The following is a 14,418-nucleotide window of genomic DNA, read 5'->3' as shown; positions in this document are numbered from 1 at the left end:
ACTATGGTGATGACAACGGCGGCAGTGTGCATGCCTATACAAATTGCATATCCCGAGTGGCGAACTTCGTCGCCGCCGGTAAACTCGAGCCCCGCATGTTCATCTACCTGGCGAGTGTTCCTGTACGGACCCCACTCGAGAAGTCAATGGTCAAGTCTGGGTTGAGCAAATTATATTAATGTGGCCCATCCGAGATGTACTGGAATATTAAGAAGTAGGCCGCGAGAGATGCTGACGGGCCGAATCTCATTTGGACGCATCACTTCCAATTGTGCTACGCAGTTTGCCGGATATATTTCTATACAGGGATCGAATTCGCTTTACGACCGGTGTACACAATTCACAGCGCGCATTCGCAATCGTACCATAGAGTACAACATGCCTACCATGCCTACCTGGAACCCCCCAACTTTTAAGATTTAATATCTGTATGGCAAGTTGCTGAAATTTCTCAACTGGCTATGTACAAATGAATGAACCTTGATGATGTTTACTTAAAGTTGCCACATAGGTAGGTGCTCGGATAGGTCTCGGTTTCCACATTTGCGCAAGCAATGGTCCCTCCTGGTAGCTTGCACGGCAAATGAGATCTTGGACCCTTGCTACCAGCCTTAGCTGCCCTCTCCATGTCCGTGATAGTTTCCTTCTCCTCGGAAACTACTGGCAGTCCGTCATTTCATTATTCTACATCTAAACCATAACAGACAGGCCACATCCCAATCCATTCTCCAGAATTAATAATATTGTGAACGTGGGGCTGTGGGCGGCGTGTGGCCGTGGCTACGTCAACTTTCCCGTACTGTGAAGGACCAATCTTCTCCCTTGGATGCACAGAATACCCGGTTACACTACATGACTACAGATGCTATCCGAGAATTTGCAAAGTAGTAGCATGCTTTGTCCATAGGCTTACACATCATAATAAGATTATTACTATTGGTCGAGTGCTGCACACAAGGCGGTTGTTAAGTTGCCACCCGAGAGACCGGCGAGTGGTCACCATGCAAAGATCCGCCGCCCAGATCCAAAGATTCGAGCCACCAGCACCATATTGCAGATCTAGATGAACAGTGTTCGCTGTATTCCGTGGCAAAACCGGTACGAATCTGTGGTACACGCATCCTACCGCCCTTCCCAGCGAAACAAGATGCACCCTGCTGGCTCGACGACCTTATGGTACTTTTGTAAGGCTACATTCGGTTCCTACCAAACTCGACGCCGTCGCAACCATATTTCTTGGGTTTTTTCCCCTTCCCAAGAAAGGATGACGCGAAAACTCTGCTCAACTCCTGCGACCATGTGCCCGTGGCGCACGGCACTCAAATTAGTGGCAACCCTAATTTTCGATCTTGCCTTTCTCAGATTCACTACAAGATAGCTGGAATCCTTCACAAGACGCGCGAATGTCAAGCGATTACGGTCGTCAGTGGAAGATAGAGAAGACCGCTGCCTCGGAGAAGTATAATATATTCCCTTTGGCTGGCCTTGACTAAATGCGCCGCTTAAGTAGGGGTAGGGGTACCTTTTCGTGGTACGTCGTCCCTGGATTCAGCGAGACACAAATTTAAGTTTACCATAGAAGCGACGCGGTGTTCATTTGGTAAGGCCTGCATAGCATTCCAATCTGCAGTAATCGAGGACGATTTTCCACACCGGGTAATCGGATTACGCGGTTGGGACTAGCAAGGTTGCTTATTTGACGCGTAAATAACTGGTTGCTCGCGTCTTCACCTGAAGCCCCCGGGGAGTAGAGGTATACACACGACCGACGCAAAGCGCCTCAGGTGCGTAGCGTGAGTTGAGGCTTGTCTCCGGTTGCCATCTGGCATACAGGATGATATCGGATCTCAGCATTCTGTTCGAAATCCGGTGCCGTCTAATAAGCCGACTACCAATTATGACCCACTCTGTACGGTCGCGTGTGTATACTGTGAATGTGATAGTGCGACTGCCGCGTGAATGCTGCATGCAGTCGTGGTGCCCAGATGCCAGAATTGAAGCTCTTCAGTGCGCTCGCGTGATATTGAATCTAATTGCTCGTTATTGATAGATCATTGGCATTGCTAACAAAAAATTTCGTGAAAAAAAGAGTATAAATCTGTCAAGGACAATCAATACGCCACTCGTTGGGACCAGTAAACAGGGAAAATCGATAACGACTATGACGTCAGATGTCATGAGAGTGTCAAGACTGTTGGCAGATGAAGGCCACATCCTCCAGCGTTGTTTATATTGTACTCAGGATACTTCATATAAACAAGAAGATAGCGCAGTATCACGTCATTTTGCCGAGGTAGTTGCGAAGTTCATCGACGAGTTTGACATAAGGACTAGTTAAATTGGGTTATGATGGTCAACATCGGAAGTGGCCTGATCCTGAAGTGTTGGTCTGCACATAAAGTTCAACGAAAACACAACAATCATCACCGGATGAATCTGCAGTTGGTTACGATAGCGTTGATCTAGATCAGTTGCTTTCGGTCAATTTCGGGATTAACGGTCCAGGTCCGAGTATGCTAAGTTCTAAAGTGACGGCGATACTCTTTTGACTCGAGCTGTCAAACAGAATAGAGGCATTCCATAATTGCACTCCAATTTGGTTTATATTCTGCTCTTTCACATTATTCTAATAACCACTTTCTATTAACAAATTCTGAAGGGTGTTGCCAGCACACCTGATTTCATAGTGAGACCACAACCGGCCACGAATCATCAATGCACGTCGTACAGACCCTCCAGCAGACGACGCTCTGTCCGCTACGGTTCAATCCCTACAGATCTCGAGAAAGTACCCACAGATTCAGGTCCGTTTGCTCTATCACGGCATCGACTGCCTGTGAGCTAACCCTCGGAAGTAACGAACCACCGCTACAAGTTCCGGTGGAATGTGACCTGTTTTATATACGACCTATCGTAGTTATGCCAACGAAGGGTCAAAACCTCCTACGTAACGCTTGCCGATATGTCTATTTAGCAGCAGTTTGAAGTCGAACATATTCACATTTATGAGTGGAATTTGCAACGAGTAAATTCGACTCGAGAGTTGACAGTTTAGATTATCCCAGAAGACCACACAATCGATATCAGCAGAAAGGACTATGGTCCATTAATCCACCCCTCTGCATTCTATCCAGTACGCATATCCAAGCATCTGAGCATCATCAGTCAACCTTCTCTCAAGATCTTTGAATTTAGAGCCGAGTGTGTTTAAATAATGCATGATAATACGGTAGGTCATGTATGCATTGGTTCACAAGCAACCTCGCGCGCGAGAATGGAATATGTTAAACTAACATATGACCGAATATTAATGGAAGTCTATGTCTCGTCAAAAGAATAATATGATCAGACGCTGAATTGATTGTCGAACATAAAAACGTAAACCACTATGCGAAACCGGCTGTCAGGATCACAGCCCATAGGTAGCTGGCAGCATCCTGCCGACTCAAGTTTGAAAAAATTGAAACGTCTTCGATAACACTAAACCTTACTAACTGTGCATAACTGAAGCAGATGTTGAAGCAGCCAAAACTTACGAGTCGGCGACGGTTGTGAGCTGAAGAGATCAATGGTCAGCTTTAAAGAAAGAATAAACAATCGTGCAGTGAAAGAACGAAGATTGGATAAATAACACGCTTTATCACAAGTTGGCCTGTTCGAAAATTCGGAGATTTACTGGTTAATTCTTGATTGACGAATGGCTTTATCATGCTTCCGCCAGATTCATTAGTCCTTGAATCATAACTGTTTATTGTCCTATAGATAGAGAGTAGCATCTTTCATCACATCTAATTACAGCTCCAGATTCCGGTATTCGGACATATACTAGAAGCATGCGTAGCGATTGCGTTTCCACATCGCCTATCGTACATTGGTGACGCAGAAAGGTAGCCATCAACTTGAGAGAGCTACCGGATTTAAACTGTCTGAGAGCAAGACTACTGACTATCGTCGCTGTATCAGAGATGATTCCACCTGGTGCGATCGTGATGTACGGCTAGGTGTGCCTTGCGCGTTTCGTCGAAGGATCCAATATCGCTCGTGTCTCTAATCTGATCGACCATGGCGGAATGGAGAAACATCACTCCAACGCCGCACGTCCCTTCCCAATCCCGTCTTCGCAGGGGCGATGTAACGAATTGGTATGTGGCAGCAGTACTAATATTCGTTATAGACGTGGAAGTCGTAGTAGTTACGACATTACCATGTCATCCGGTGCAATCTGTTTATAAGCCTCTAATTCTACTCGTCTGCCTCAGAAAATTACACTTGCACCGGGGACAATTTATGTACTGCACGACGCCGGACTCCATTGTCTCGGGCCTTGCAGCATAATCCACTAACTGTTCATCCGTCACATGTGTCCTGTTCCCCTAACATCAAATCATTCGCTTGCGGAATGGATGTCCGTTTTTGAAGATTCAGTGTCTCTCTCGGCACTTTCTATTCCGGGAACTCATAATTCTGCTGCCCACCATCTTTCATGTAAGATTTTATTTTTGCTCGACTTGATGGCTTCATTGGTGATTCTAACTACTGTTCAGTTCCTTCAGTCCGATGTCAAAGAGCGTCAATCAAGAAGCAGCTTGATAACGGAATCAGGTTTTTGGATTTACGATTGTCCAAGCCGTACACCACATTTTGCACCAGTTTTGGAAATGACCTACAAGTCGTCCACGGCGCTTTCCCGGTCGCTTTATTGCATCCAGTCAAGTTATCACGAGTTTTAGGCATCGTCTTCGAATTTCTTTCGGCACATCCTGGCGAAACGATTATTGTGTCACTGAAGAACGAGGGCCCGTTCTCATGGGCACCCAATGAACTATCTGCGATGCTGTGGGATGGATACATTCAGCAGGCGCAACATAAATGGTTTTTAGAGCCTCGTATTCCACAACTCGGGGAAGCTCGCGGAAAAGCCATTTTGTTCCGACGATTCGGCTGTCCTGATGACAAACGGGATACCTTCGGGTTTCCCGCGTCATCATGGCGATATAACACAACTGGAGAGGATACAGTTAATGGTCAACTGCTCGCAGTGCAGGATTTCTGCGAACTTCGTACTTCGAATGCGATCAAGGAGAAGGCGCTGTACGTCGAATTGCACATGATGCGCGCGTCGCAAATGAGTTCGAATACTCTTTTTGTAAACTTCACGACTGCCTCGAACTTCTGGAATCCATACTGTTGGCCAAAGGATGTCGCAAAAGCTGTGAGATCCGGAGTCGACGACGCCTTGAAGAAAACGAAAGGCCGATGTGGTATTCTGATTATGGATTTTCCTGATAACGATAACTGGGTTATCGTGCAAAATATAGTTGCTAGGAACAATATTTTAAGCCGCAACGCGTCGGATGTTTAGTCGGTGAAATCCACCTGTATTTAAGAGAGAACTAATTTGCTAATGACCCAAGTAACGCCAGTTTCATTATATAATTACCCTGATTAACTGTAATTGAACTAGAATTTCCAAACTTGCACATTGGCTCCCATATGATAATCAGTTGATCATCCACTTTCCCGTGTGACTTAAGAAATACTTGATAATGATCAACCAAACCAAATGAATGCAATGCCGTCAACGTCATGCGCATTGCACCTTGTTCTGCGGATGGATACACAGCTATTTCTTGCCTTCATTTGTTCAAATCTTCTACCTCTTGATGGCATTTTTGCTTCCATTACTGAACAGCTGCCCTGACGAACCACTTCCGCCAGATCCAGGCTTGGTAATTCGGTTTGTATTCACCTTGGACTTCTCATGGCTTCCACCTAATATCCTCGAACCATATGAACCAGCAGACTTAGAAGTTGAAAGACTCGATTTATATATCGGCGGGCCAGACACAGAACTGCTCTTTGCCACTGAGACAGAGTTAACTGTCGGTACGGTCTGTCGGGCTGGTCCAATCCCCGGTTTAGTGGCAACCGCTGGTGTTGATGTCTTTGAGGAAGCTCCGCTTACCGATCGCTCTATACTCTCCAATATTCGCTTCGCATCTCGCTCGCTTCTTTCTGCTTGTACCTTTTGTCGGTGAAGGTCTCGTAGAGTACGGTCCATAGAGGACTTATGCCGTACAGAGGCTTCATGTTGTGATCGCCCCAGCTTGGTATCTAATACGAACTAGACAAGTGTTAGCCGTAATCTAATTTACCTAAAGTTAGACAACTTACAGTCTTGCATGGTTTACACCAGTATTTTGACATTGTTGACTATTTGCTTCGTCCTCTCAGGTTGCAAGGTGATGACAATTGATTGTCGGCCCTTGAAATGCTTCAGCGCGAAATCTAATTAAACTTTGGCCGTGGCGGGAGTACGCCCTACATAATCTGCCACCATTGTGAAAGCCTCCACAAATCAATGAGAATTAGACGACTCCACACATGAGGCCCAGTCAAATCACATAACTATAATCAAATGGCTGATCGGATATCCTCATCTCGGCGAACCTCGTCCAACAATTCGCACAAACATCACAAGTCGCATCGGCACGAATCGTCTCGGCATGATGAAGGCAGCACTTCACAAAGATCATCGCGCTATCAATCGTCTAAATATAGTCATGACAGTACTAGTCATAATATTGGACAATCTGACAGCTACGATAATATTTCACGGAGTAATCGAAGTAGCAAATGTGACGATGAGGAATACGCGCGGCCTAGGAAGCGAGCACTCCGGTACGTCGACGAGAACAACGACGACGACGATGATGATGATTTAGAAAAGATCTCCCGACAAACTCGCAAGGAAAAATATGATAGAGAAGATGAGAGTAGTACTATTGAGAGCGGTTCGAGTGATGACGAAGGCGAGTGGGTCGTTGCGAATGAAGCACCACCTGCTCCAACTCCTCATCAATCACTGCGAGATTCGTGGATGCTGGGATCCAATGCCAAGACTTCAGATAGCCAGTCTGGCGAATTTGATTTTGGTTCACTTGCAGGTGAGCATGACCGACAGAAAAAGACCATACTGGACAGAAAGCCGCGATCAGCAAATGACTCATACTTCGTGAAGTCCACTTCTGCTGCTCCGTCGGCGCCCGCATCAGAGCCCCAGTTGGAGCGGGCTCTACGCTCAATCAGTGGATCTGCATCGGCTGAAAATGCAAGAACGAATCAATCACAACTGCATGATGCCCGAAAGGAAGTGGCAACCGAAATTGACGAGACCAAACTCAATAAGATGAAGGCAGCATATCTCAAAGCGAAATTACGACGAGATCCGAACGCAGATCAGATGGAAAAAGAATACAACGAGGCCATGGCGATGGCCACTGGAAAAAAAGTTCCTGGGGCGGTAGATTCCGGTGATAGAGTTGAGGTCTTATCATTAATGGACACGCGTGGTGTCGTGAATGCACCCAACAAGACAGAAGATGAGATGACAATTGCCGATATGGTCGCTGAGGAGAAGCGAACAAGAGGTCTTGCTCTTGGAAGTGAAGGTCGCTTGTTTGCGGACAGGATAGGACGCGACAAGAAGTTTAAGGATGATTTGGATTACATGGATGAAAATGCGGATAAACTAGCGCAGAGAATTCAGCGTAACCAAATCGACCTGAAAAATATGGCTATCGATGAGGTCCGTCGGATGAATAGCATTCTTGATTCATGCCCACTATGCCAGTCCGAGTATTCGCTACCAATTGCGCCTGTCGTATGTACAGGTACTCGTGTGTACTTGTCTCTGCCAACAATGCCACAACTTAGTCCTGGAGCGGCCAGTATTGTTCCCATCTCACACAGGAGATGTACATTAGAATGCGATGACGATGAATGGGAAGAGATTCGGGTAAGTCTGAATCCGTTTTATTGATGCGAGCAGCAATGGCTCTAACAGGACCTACAGAATTTTATGAAATCACTAGCGCGAATGTACTACTCACAAAACCGGGGCGTCATATTTTATGAAAACGCGGCCTCGCCAGGTCGTCGTCGCCATGCGTCTATCGAGGCAGTACCATTACCATCCGAATTAGCAGAAACAGCATCCGCCTACTTCCGTGAAGCGATGTTGTCTTCAGACGAAGAATGGAGCTCGCATAAGAAGGTTATCAACACACTTGAGCGTGCAACGAAAGGGGGTTTGGGTAAACGAGCATTTAGACAGAGTCTCGTGAAAGAAGTGTCGTATTTTCACGTTTGGTTCACCATTGATGGTGGATATGGCCACGTAGTAGAAGATCCAGATCGCTGGCCGAAAGGTGACTTATTTGCTAGGGAGGTAATTGGCGGAATGCTGGACCTGGAGCCAGATGTGATCAAGAGACAATCTCGTTGGAAGCGAGAAATTGATCCAAGGTTAAAAGGATTTCGACAAATGTGGGCCAACTTTGATTGGACTAAGCAGCTAGAAGAATATCCAACGACAAGTTACTAGGTCAATGTAAGATAGTAAGAAGAATTGTATACAAAATTGTGCTATATACATCAAACAGAAACCTTCAACGATCCCGTTTGTAATAGGACAAAGAACGCCGTTTCCCTTCTTACAACTAATGTAACAATATGCATTTACATCCAGTCTCTAGTCTGACCCCTAACCAATTCTAATATTCTCCAGCCTTTCGTTTCAGGATCATCGATCTCCTCCTTGATACGCGTTATGACCATCGCGTAGGTGCTCTGTTGAATATGATCTTCAGTGCCAGCGGCAACTTCGCCTGTTTTAATGCTCTTATAAATATGAACTTCCTGCGCTCTGCAGCTAATGACCAGTACAGGGATGTCTGATGGCGCTAATATCCGAGCATTTGCAATATCGACTCCGCGAATATCAAGCACGCGACCAGCCGAATACAGGCCAGCTTCTCTGAACTGTTTAGCTGAAGCATGCCATATGTTATATGGAGCTTCTGAAAGCCAAAGCTTGAGAGCCTCATCATCACCCTTGACATACGCGTCAATGACTTCGGGTAAAATGTATTCCCTAACTTCATTCAGGAAGCCCTCCACCTGGAATGACGGATCTATGTCTCTAAACATCCGAGTGACTTGAGCAAATTCGGTCTCGGCGAAGAAACCGCCTATCCGATCAGCAATTCCTCGAAATGTTGACAGAAGCGCGTTATCCGATTCGTCAATCCTCTGCTTGATAGAATTGAGAGACTGGAAGAGACTCGAGTTCGACTTGAAGTCGTCCCACGATTCCTTCCAAGCCGCATCCTTGTGAACAACGACATTTGTACCTGCACTATATATAACAGTTAGACACGTAGTCCTGAGAGCCTAGTAATAAAACTTACTCAGGGTTCTCGGTAGCCGATTTATTTGACACACTGTTGCCACTCCTTAATTGTTCCTTAAGTCTCCTGGCTTCCCTTTCAGCTCGCCGTTTCCGACGTAATTCTCGCTCCTCAAAGCCACCATATCGGCGACTGCTTCCATCGTCAATAACTTCCTTGACCTCTTTATAGATCTTAGTCTCCCTGATTGGAGCTGTTGCTTTGTCGACCGTTTCCGCAGTCGTGTTAACCGCCTGTCTAGTGGTCTTAACAATCGGAGATTCCCAGGCCGTAGATGCCGCATCTCCAACAACTTTACCCGCCTTCTTGAAGGTCTCAGCTGTTTTTGACGAAGCAGCGGAAGTACCAGACTAGCATATATTAGTCCATGTCTTGCACTCGCAGGGTATATTGGAAAACATACTCTGGCCTTTTCGTACGCTTCCTTGGCCTTTCTATACGCATCACTCTCAGACATTTTACCAGTCTCATCCTGGAGAGCCTTAATGTTATCCTGCAATTCCTTGGACTTGTTCCACTCCTCTCTGAAGGTGTCGACGAAGATTTGGTACGGCGACTTGCGTGGGGTATTGTTTTGATCTTCGGCAAAAGCGGATCCGGAAGAGTGAAACAACCGTACACCGAGACCGGATTCGCCACTGAGGGATTGTGAACCACAGAAATTAGCGCTGGCAAATCCTGATCTCCGTAGTTGCGATGTTGCCATCGTCGGTAGTCGAATCGACACAACGGATTCCACTCCTCTAACTGAAGCAGACTGCGAACTGCTGGAATGTCGAACAGTCAAGTTTTGTAATACGCTTTTTCGTGTAATCAAGCCAGTATTAGTGGCAATCGAATTCACTCCCACATGCCGTGAAGATGCCAGTCGGGATGTGGCGGCCACACGGGACCTTAGCGATGCGCAATCGGCACCCTTCCCTACAATTCCGCGACAGTACATGCCGAAAAGTCAATCGCTAACTAAATGAGCGTATAAATGCAAGATATTAGATTCCTCGTTACCTATGAACGAGGCAAAGGGGGGTAAAGAAGAAGCCAGAGCCAAAAGATCGTTGGTAATAATTCAAGCTGGCTGACAAGCTCCACTTCGCCATTCAGAAAAAAATTGTTTAAGCTCAAAATGTCTTTGAAGGCGGAGTGCCAACTGTCGAGACGCGTGATAGATAGAACTGGAAGTGGCCATTAAGTTTGCTGATGCGTTACCCGGGGATGACAAGCTGGACATGCTTAAATGGGTTTAGCCACTTTCTCAGACAGGTTTGCTCTCCGCCATAACGACCTTGGCCAGTTGACAGCAGGAGGATGCCACACATGACTTTGGTCACATTGTACATCAGCACCATCTCAGATTGCAAAGAATTTTCAAATAGTACCAGATTATATTGAAGGTGATATGGACTTGCCATTAGGCGGGCACTATTTGCATGAAAAGGTAGCTATTTGACGCGACAATCCCACAGAATGGAGGCCACTAGCACGAGTACCACCTCGCGCACCTTTCTACGATTACGTCTACTCAATGATGCCACGACAAATTCGCAGTCAGAAACAGATTCTACGACAGAAAGATTACGCAGGTCGCGATCCCTATATACTACTGGGAAGAAATATGTGGATGGCGATGGATCGCGCGCATCATCACGTCGAACACGGACACGCTCGCCGCCCGCGACATCATATCCACGAGTCGTGCTCGATGAGAAACCGAGGGAAGAACGGTCATATAAGGACTTTCATCCTGACCTTGACGAGAATGTGGAGATGATGTTATTAGATGCAGATGAAGTTGACGGATACAGTTCCCGGCACACACAGAATGGCGTTAGACCACCTCGACAAGCGAATTTGAAGGCGTCGAACGCGGCTAACAGGAATGGCTTAAGTGATAAGCTGAATAAGCCAGTGTTTAGAGTGATAAAGCGTTCCCGAAGTGTCATCAGTGACGGCTTGGATGATTTGCCAATCGGGATGGCTGATGTCGCTGGTACTCTGACGAGGGAAAGGTTCGAACTTCCGCTGCAGTATATTCGATCGGAGAGAATTGATATGGAACCCGATGATCCAAATACTGTGGAATACGATATGGATGAACAAGGTATGTATTATTCTTTCTGGATTCGTCATTGTTGAACGGAATAAACTCATCTGATTCTAGACGACCAGTTCTTGATAATACTCAACGAAGAACGTCGCCGAAAGTATTCTGCGACACCAATATCCCGCTTACTATTTGAAGTCGTCATGACTATGCTCGAAAAAGAATGGTTCGCTCTTCAGCTGCGGATACCGAACACAAAGTCGGCAGTAATTGATGCGTTGAACGAAAACGATGATTCAAAATGTGCGATATGCGATGACGGAGAATGCGAGAATAGTAACGCGATTGTGTTTTGTGATGGGTGTAATGTGGCTGTTCATCAGGATTGTTACGGGGTGCCCTTTATTCCGGAAGGTCAATGGTTATGTCGACGATGCCAGTCATGTCCACGACGGAATGTGGTGAGTGTCCATTGCTCTTGTTACTGCTGTCTATGCATTTCTGATACAGTATTGTTTTCTTAGTCATGCATATTTTGTCCGAATAAGTCTGGTGCCTTCAAGCAAACAGACAGAGGTCATTGGGCACACCTCGTATGTGCACTATGGCTTCCGGAAATTAGCGTCGGCAATACGGTCTACATGGAACCCGTTGAAGGTATCGATCGTGTTCCTCGACAGCGGTGGAAACTCGTATGCTATATATGCAAACAGAAGACTGGAGCTTGCATTCAATGCATGAACAAGAGCTGCTTTACTGCCTTCCATGTACCGTGCGCTCGACGGGCGCAATTACAACTGCACATGCGGGGCAGCGTGGCCGCATGTTTCGAGGAGTACGAATTGCTGGAAGCGTATTGCGAAAAGCATTGTTCTAGTGAGTACAGGAATGGGCACGCTTTGAAAACGACGCTTGCCCAGGCGCAAGATTTTTACGGTTCCACTCTGGGGAGTAGGGAGTATCCTGATGCGCAAATGAGCGCACTTTCGGTGGCTGCACAGGTCGACGCGGATGAGCTGCCCAGACAAGAGTTGCCGCGGATCAAGCTGAACTTGTCAAACTTGACGGCTTCGGCGGCTGGTCTTGAGGACCAGGAGGAAGGCACGAAGGTTATTTGGAAGACGAACCTAGGGGCACCGATTATCCCACATGTCATCTACAGGAAACTTTGCGAGCGGATGAACCGTTACGGTATTCGCAAGCGGAAGGAACTTGTGTCGTTGATGTGCAGGTATTGGACATTGAAGAAAGAGATCCGAAGAGGTGCAACGTTACTGAAACGGCTCCAGGTTGCATTGGAGGTAGCACTAAACCTTTTCAAAGGTCGAATGTGTCGGACATGCTAACGCCTAATAGTCAATGCCTAATAAAGATTTCACGCCCGAACAGGAGTATAAGAAACTTGATTTTGCGAAAGTCCTGAGGACCGATTTAGATCAATTGATAACTATCGCGGAAAGAATTGTTGCCAGAGAAGAATCTTTGCTTGATCTCGCGCAGGTTGAAATGAGGGCCATTGACACTATTAAATTGTCGCATCCACCTTCTATAGCAAATATCGCATCTGTTAATAATGCAGAATGTATTTCATAACCTGACAACTAAGTTGGTTTTGCGCTAAAATGAATTCACCGGGACTGGAGTTGGGCGAATATGGTTCTTGTCCTTTGTTCTTGCCGAGTGCCGCTGTACCAATGTTTTTGTATAATTTATATTAATATTTGTCGTACTTGTACTGTTGTAAGAATTGTGTCGTGGTTTGTACGATAGGCTGGACTTGTACGAATAGAATTGCTTGTGTACCTATGGACCTTGATAAGTATATACATGAGTAACGTAGCTGTATTCAACGCCCCGATTATGTATCTGTGGGTTAGGTTATTTTACGTCGACGTATCGAAGTCCAACGTCGTGGTACGATATATGCTATAATATTTCATAACCGTTGTTTAACTATTTATGAATTGATATAATTCTCGTTCATCATCGCCGTCGCGATTGTTTTCAGTGTTTTATGGCAGGATCACGACTCGTAGTGTGAGTTAGGTATCAAGAATGAACCGAATCTTTGTTAATTACCATATTCAGAGATAAAACAAGATAGTGGTCCAACAACCTAGTATAAGATCAATATCCGATAACCAAGCAGTAATACATCTAGGCATAAAATATCTCACAACGAAAAGGAACCAACAGGAAAAGAAGAGAAAATCAATCCGAATCATCAGTCCCGACATCAGCACTCTCGTCGGCTTCTCCCGGATGCATCAACGCGTATGTACAATCATTCAAGTGCCCAATAAATGTCTCAACGCCATAGTATCTCCTGTTACAGTTATAGCATTCTAACTTCTCGTCAGATGTTGAGACTTTCCTGGTCCGGTGTCGTCTGTGCGTTCGACCTGGTCCAAGTTGTCCTACTGCGCTCGGAGATGGTGTCTTAGTGTCGCTGCTACCGTCGTGCGCGGCGGCAGGGGTTTGAGTGATACCGTGGACAGTGCGCAAATGGCGCTTAAAGGTGTCTAGTCGTCCGAACCGTTCATTTCCGATCCGACATTTCTCGACTCCAAACGGACACACGAAGCGGCCGTCATAATGTTTCAATTCGTGCCGATTACGATCAGCGACACGCGCGAACCCCATGCTGACGTATTGGCAAGTGGGTTTGCCATCCGTGAATCCTGCACGACATTTGTGTGGCCTTGGTTCCGGAGAATGTGTCCAAAGATGATCGTCGAGCTTTTTGAACCATTTCTTGCAGATCGTGCAAGGGCGTTTGCCTTCCCGAGATGGGACGGAATTTCGGCCGGCTATGCGCTTTGCTGCTGGACCAGCAGATGATGCATCGGATGTCGTTTCGGAATAGGACGAAGATGGAATTGTGGTAGCTGCTGGATAGATGTTGCTTTCTTCCGGGGAGCGCTTCGTAACTGTGGAGGAGATGTCTGTAACGTCGGAATGCGCGCGACGGACGAAATCGCCCGGATCTGCGACGCTCTCTGTTGAACTATACTGCGATAGACTATGAGATTGTGGAATTTCTAACTTTTGCGGTCTGGGCGATGACGATGAGGATGGTGATGATGACTTCGCCGACAATAATGACGAATTTGGAAACGTCTGCAT

The 14,418-nt window shown here is 46.3% G+C and overlaps 6 protein-coding genes across 6 annotated transcripts; 3 read left to right on the top strand and 3 right to left on the bottom strand.

Annotated features, from left to right (window-relative positions):
- The first annotated feature begins 4,067 nt into the window (after positions 1-4,067).
- On the top strand, positions 4,068-5,465 carry V1508DRAFT_134596 (PLC-like phosphodiesterase). The gene is made up of 2 exons (XM_066935972.1): positions 4,068-4,485; positions 4,545-5,465. Exons 1-2 carry the CDS (start codon positions 4,359-4,361, stop codon positions 5,360-5,362), a joined length of 945 nt encoding a protein of 314 aa, XP_066795667.1. The 5' UTR covers positions 4,068-4,358; the 3' UTR covers positions 5,363-5,465.
- Positions 5,256-6,499, bottom strand: V1508DRAFT_386719 (uncharacterized protein). Its single transcript, XM_066937823.1, has 2 exons — positions 6,175-6,499; positions 5,256-6,124 (listed from the first exon to the last, which is right to left on the bottom strand). The coding sequence occupies exons 1-2, from the start codon at positions 6,205-6,207 to the stop codon at positions 5,654-5,656; spliced, it is 504 nt and encodes a 167-aa protein (XP_066795666.1). The 5' UTR covers positions 6,208-6,499; the 3' UTR covers positions 5,256-5,653.
- A 381-nt stretch (positions 6,500-6,880) lies between these two features.
- Positions 6,881-8,386, top strand: V1508DRAFT_355031 (CwfJ C-terminus 1-domain-containing protein-like protein; the record flags this gene model as incomplete). The annotated part of the gene is made up of 2 exons (XM_066936941.1): positions 6,881-7,798; positions 7,856-8,386. The coding sequence occupies 2 exons, from the start codon at positions 6,881-6,883 to the stop codon at positions 8,384-8,386; spliced, it is 1,449 nt and encodes a 482-aa protein (XP_066795665.1).
- Positions 8,387-8,393: 7 nt separating this feature from the next.
- V1508DRAFT_370956 (uncharacterized protein) lies at positions 8,394-10,346 on the bottom strand. The gene is made up of 3 exons (XM_066937474.1): positions 9,655-10,346; positions 9,252-9,601; positions 8,394-9,199 (listed from the first exon to the last, which is right to left on the bottom strand). Exons 1-3 carry the CDS (start codon positions 10,192-10,194, stop codon positions 8,521-8,523), a joined length of 1,569 nt encoding a protein of 522 aa, XP_066795664.1. The 5' UTR covers positions 10,195-10,346; the 3' UTR covers positions 8,394-8,520.
- A 180-nt stretch (positions 10,347-10,526) lies between these two features.
- On the top strand, positions 10,527-13,103 carry V1508DRAFT_461997 (PHD-zinc-finger like domain-containing protein). Its single transcript, XM_066942823.1, has 4 exons — positions 10,527-11,349; positions 11,410-11,753; positions 11,817-12,593; positions 12,649-13,103. The coding sequence occupies exons 1-4, from the start codon at positions 10,716-10,718 to the stop codon at positions 12,883-12,885; spliced, it is 1,992 nt and encodes a 663-aa protein (XP_066795663.1). The 5' UTR covers positions 10,527-10,715; the 3' UTR covers positions 12,886-13,103.
- Positions 13,104-13,503: 400 nt separating this feature from the next.
- Positions 13,504-14,418, bottom strand: V1508DRAFT_354985 (uncharacterized protein; the record flags this gene model as incomplete). The annotated part of the gene is made up of 1 exon (XM_066936939.1): positions 13,504-14,418. The coding sequence occupies one exon, from the start codon at positions 14,416-14,418 to the stop codon at positions 13,504-13,506; it is 915 nt and encodes a 304-aa protein (XP_066795662.1).

The sequence above is a fragment of the Lipomyces doorenjongii genome (assembly GCF_038497915.1).
Source record: "Lipomyces doorenjongii strain NRRL Y-27504 unplaced genomic scaffold V1508scaffold_26, whole genome shotgun sequence".
Lineage (NCBI taxonomy): Eukaryota > Fungi > Ascomycota > Lipomycetes > Lipomycetales > Lipomycetaceae > Lipomyces > Lipomyces doorenjongii.
The sequence above is the reverse complement of the archived record's forward strand: the minus strand, read 5'-3'. Positions and strand labels throughout refer to the sequence as shown.

Excerpts from the sequence above, each read along its gene's own strand:
- V1508DRAFT_134596 (XM_066935972.1), top strand. The coding sequence starts at position 4,359 with ATGTGTCCTGTTCCCCTAACATCAAATCATTCGCTTGCGGAATGGATG. Across the intron at positions 4,486-4,544 it reads TGCTGCCCACCATCTTTCAT|TTCCTTCAGTCCGATGTCAA; the intron begins GTAAGATTTTAT and ends ACTACTGTTCAG.
- V1508DRAFT_386719 (XM_066937823.1), bottom strand. The coding sequence starts at position 6,207 with ATGTCAAAATACTGGTGTAAACCATGCAAGACT. Across the intron at positions 6,125-6,174 it reads GGTGTAAACCATGCAAGACT|TTCGTATTAGATACCAAGCT; the intron begins GTAAGTTGTCTA and ends ACACTTGTCTAG.
- V1508DRAFT_370956 (XM_066937474.1), bottom strand. The coding sequence starts at position 10,194 with ATGTACTGTCGCGGAATTGTAGGGAAGGGTGCCGATTGCGCATCGCTA. Across the intron at positions 9,602-9,654 it reads AAGCGTACGAAAAGGCCAGA|TCTGGTACTTCCGCTGCTTC; the intron begins GTATGTTTTCCA and ends AATATATGCTAG. Across the intron at positions 9,200-9,251 it reads TCGGCTACCGAGAACCCTGA|TGCAGGTACAAATGTCGTTG; the intron begins GTAAGTTTTATT and ends TGTTATATATAG.
- V1508DRAFT_461997 (XM_066942823.1), top strand. The coding sequence starts at position 10,716 with ATGGAGGCCACTAGCACGAGTACCACCTCGCGCACCTTTCTACGATTA. Across the intron at positions 11,350-11,409 it reads ATACGATATGGATGAACAAG|ACGACCAGTTCTTGATAATA; the intron begins GTATGTATTATT and ends ATCTGATTCTAG. Across the intron at positions 12,594-12,648 it reads GGCTCCAGGTTGCATTGGAG|TCAATGCCTAATAAAGATTT; the intron begins GTAGCACTAAAC and ends AACGCCTAATAG.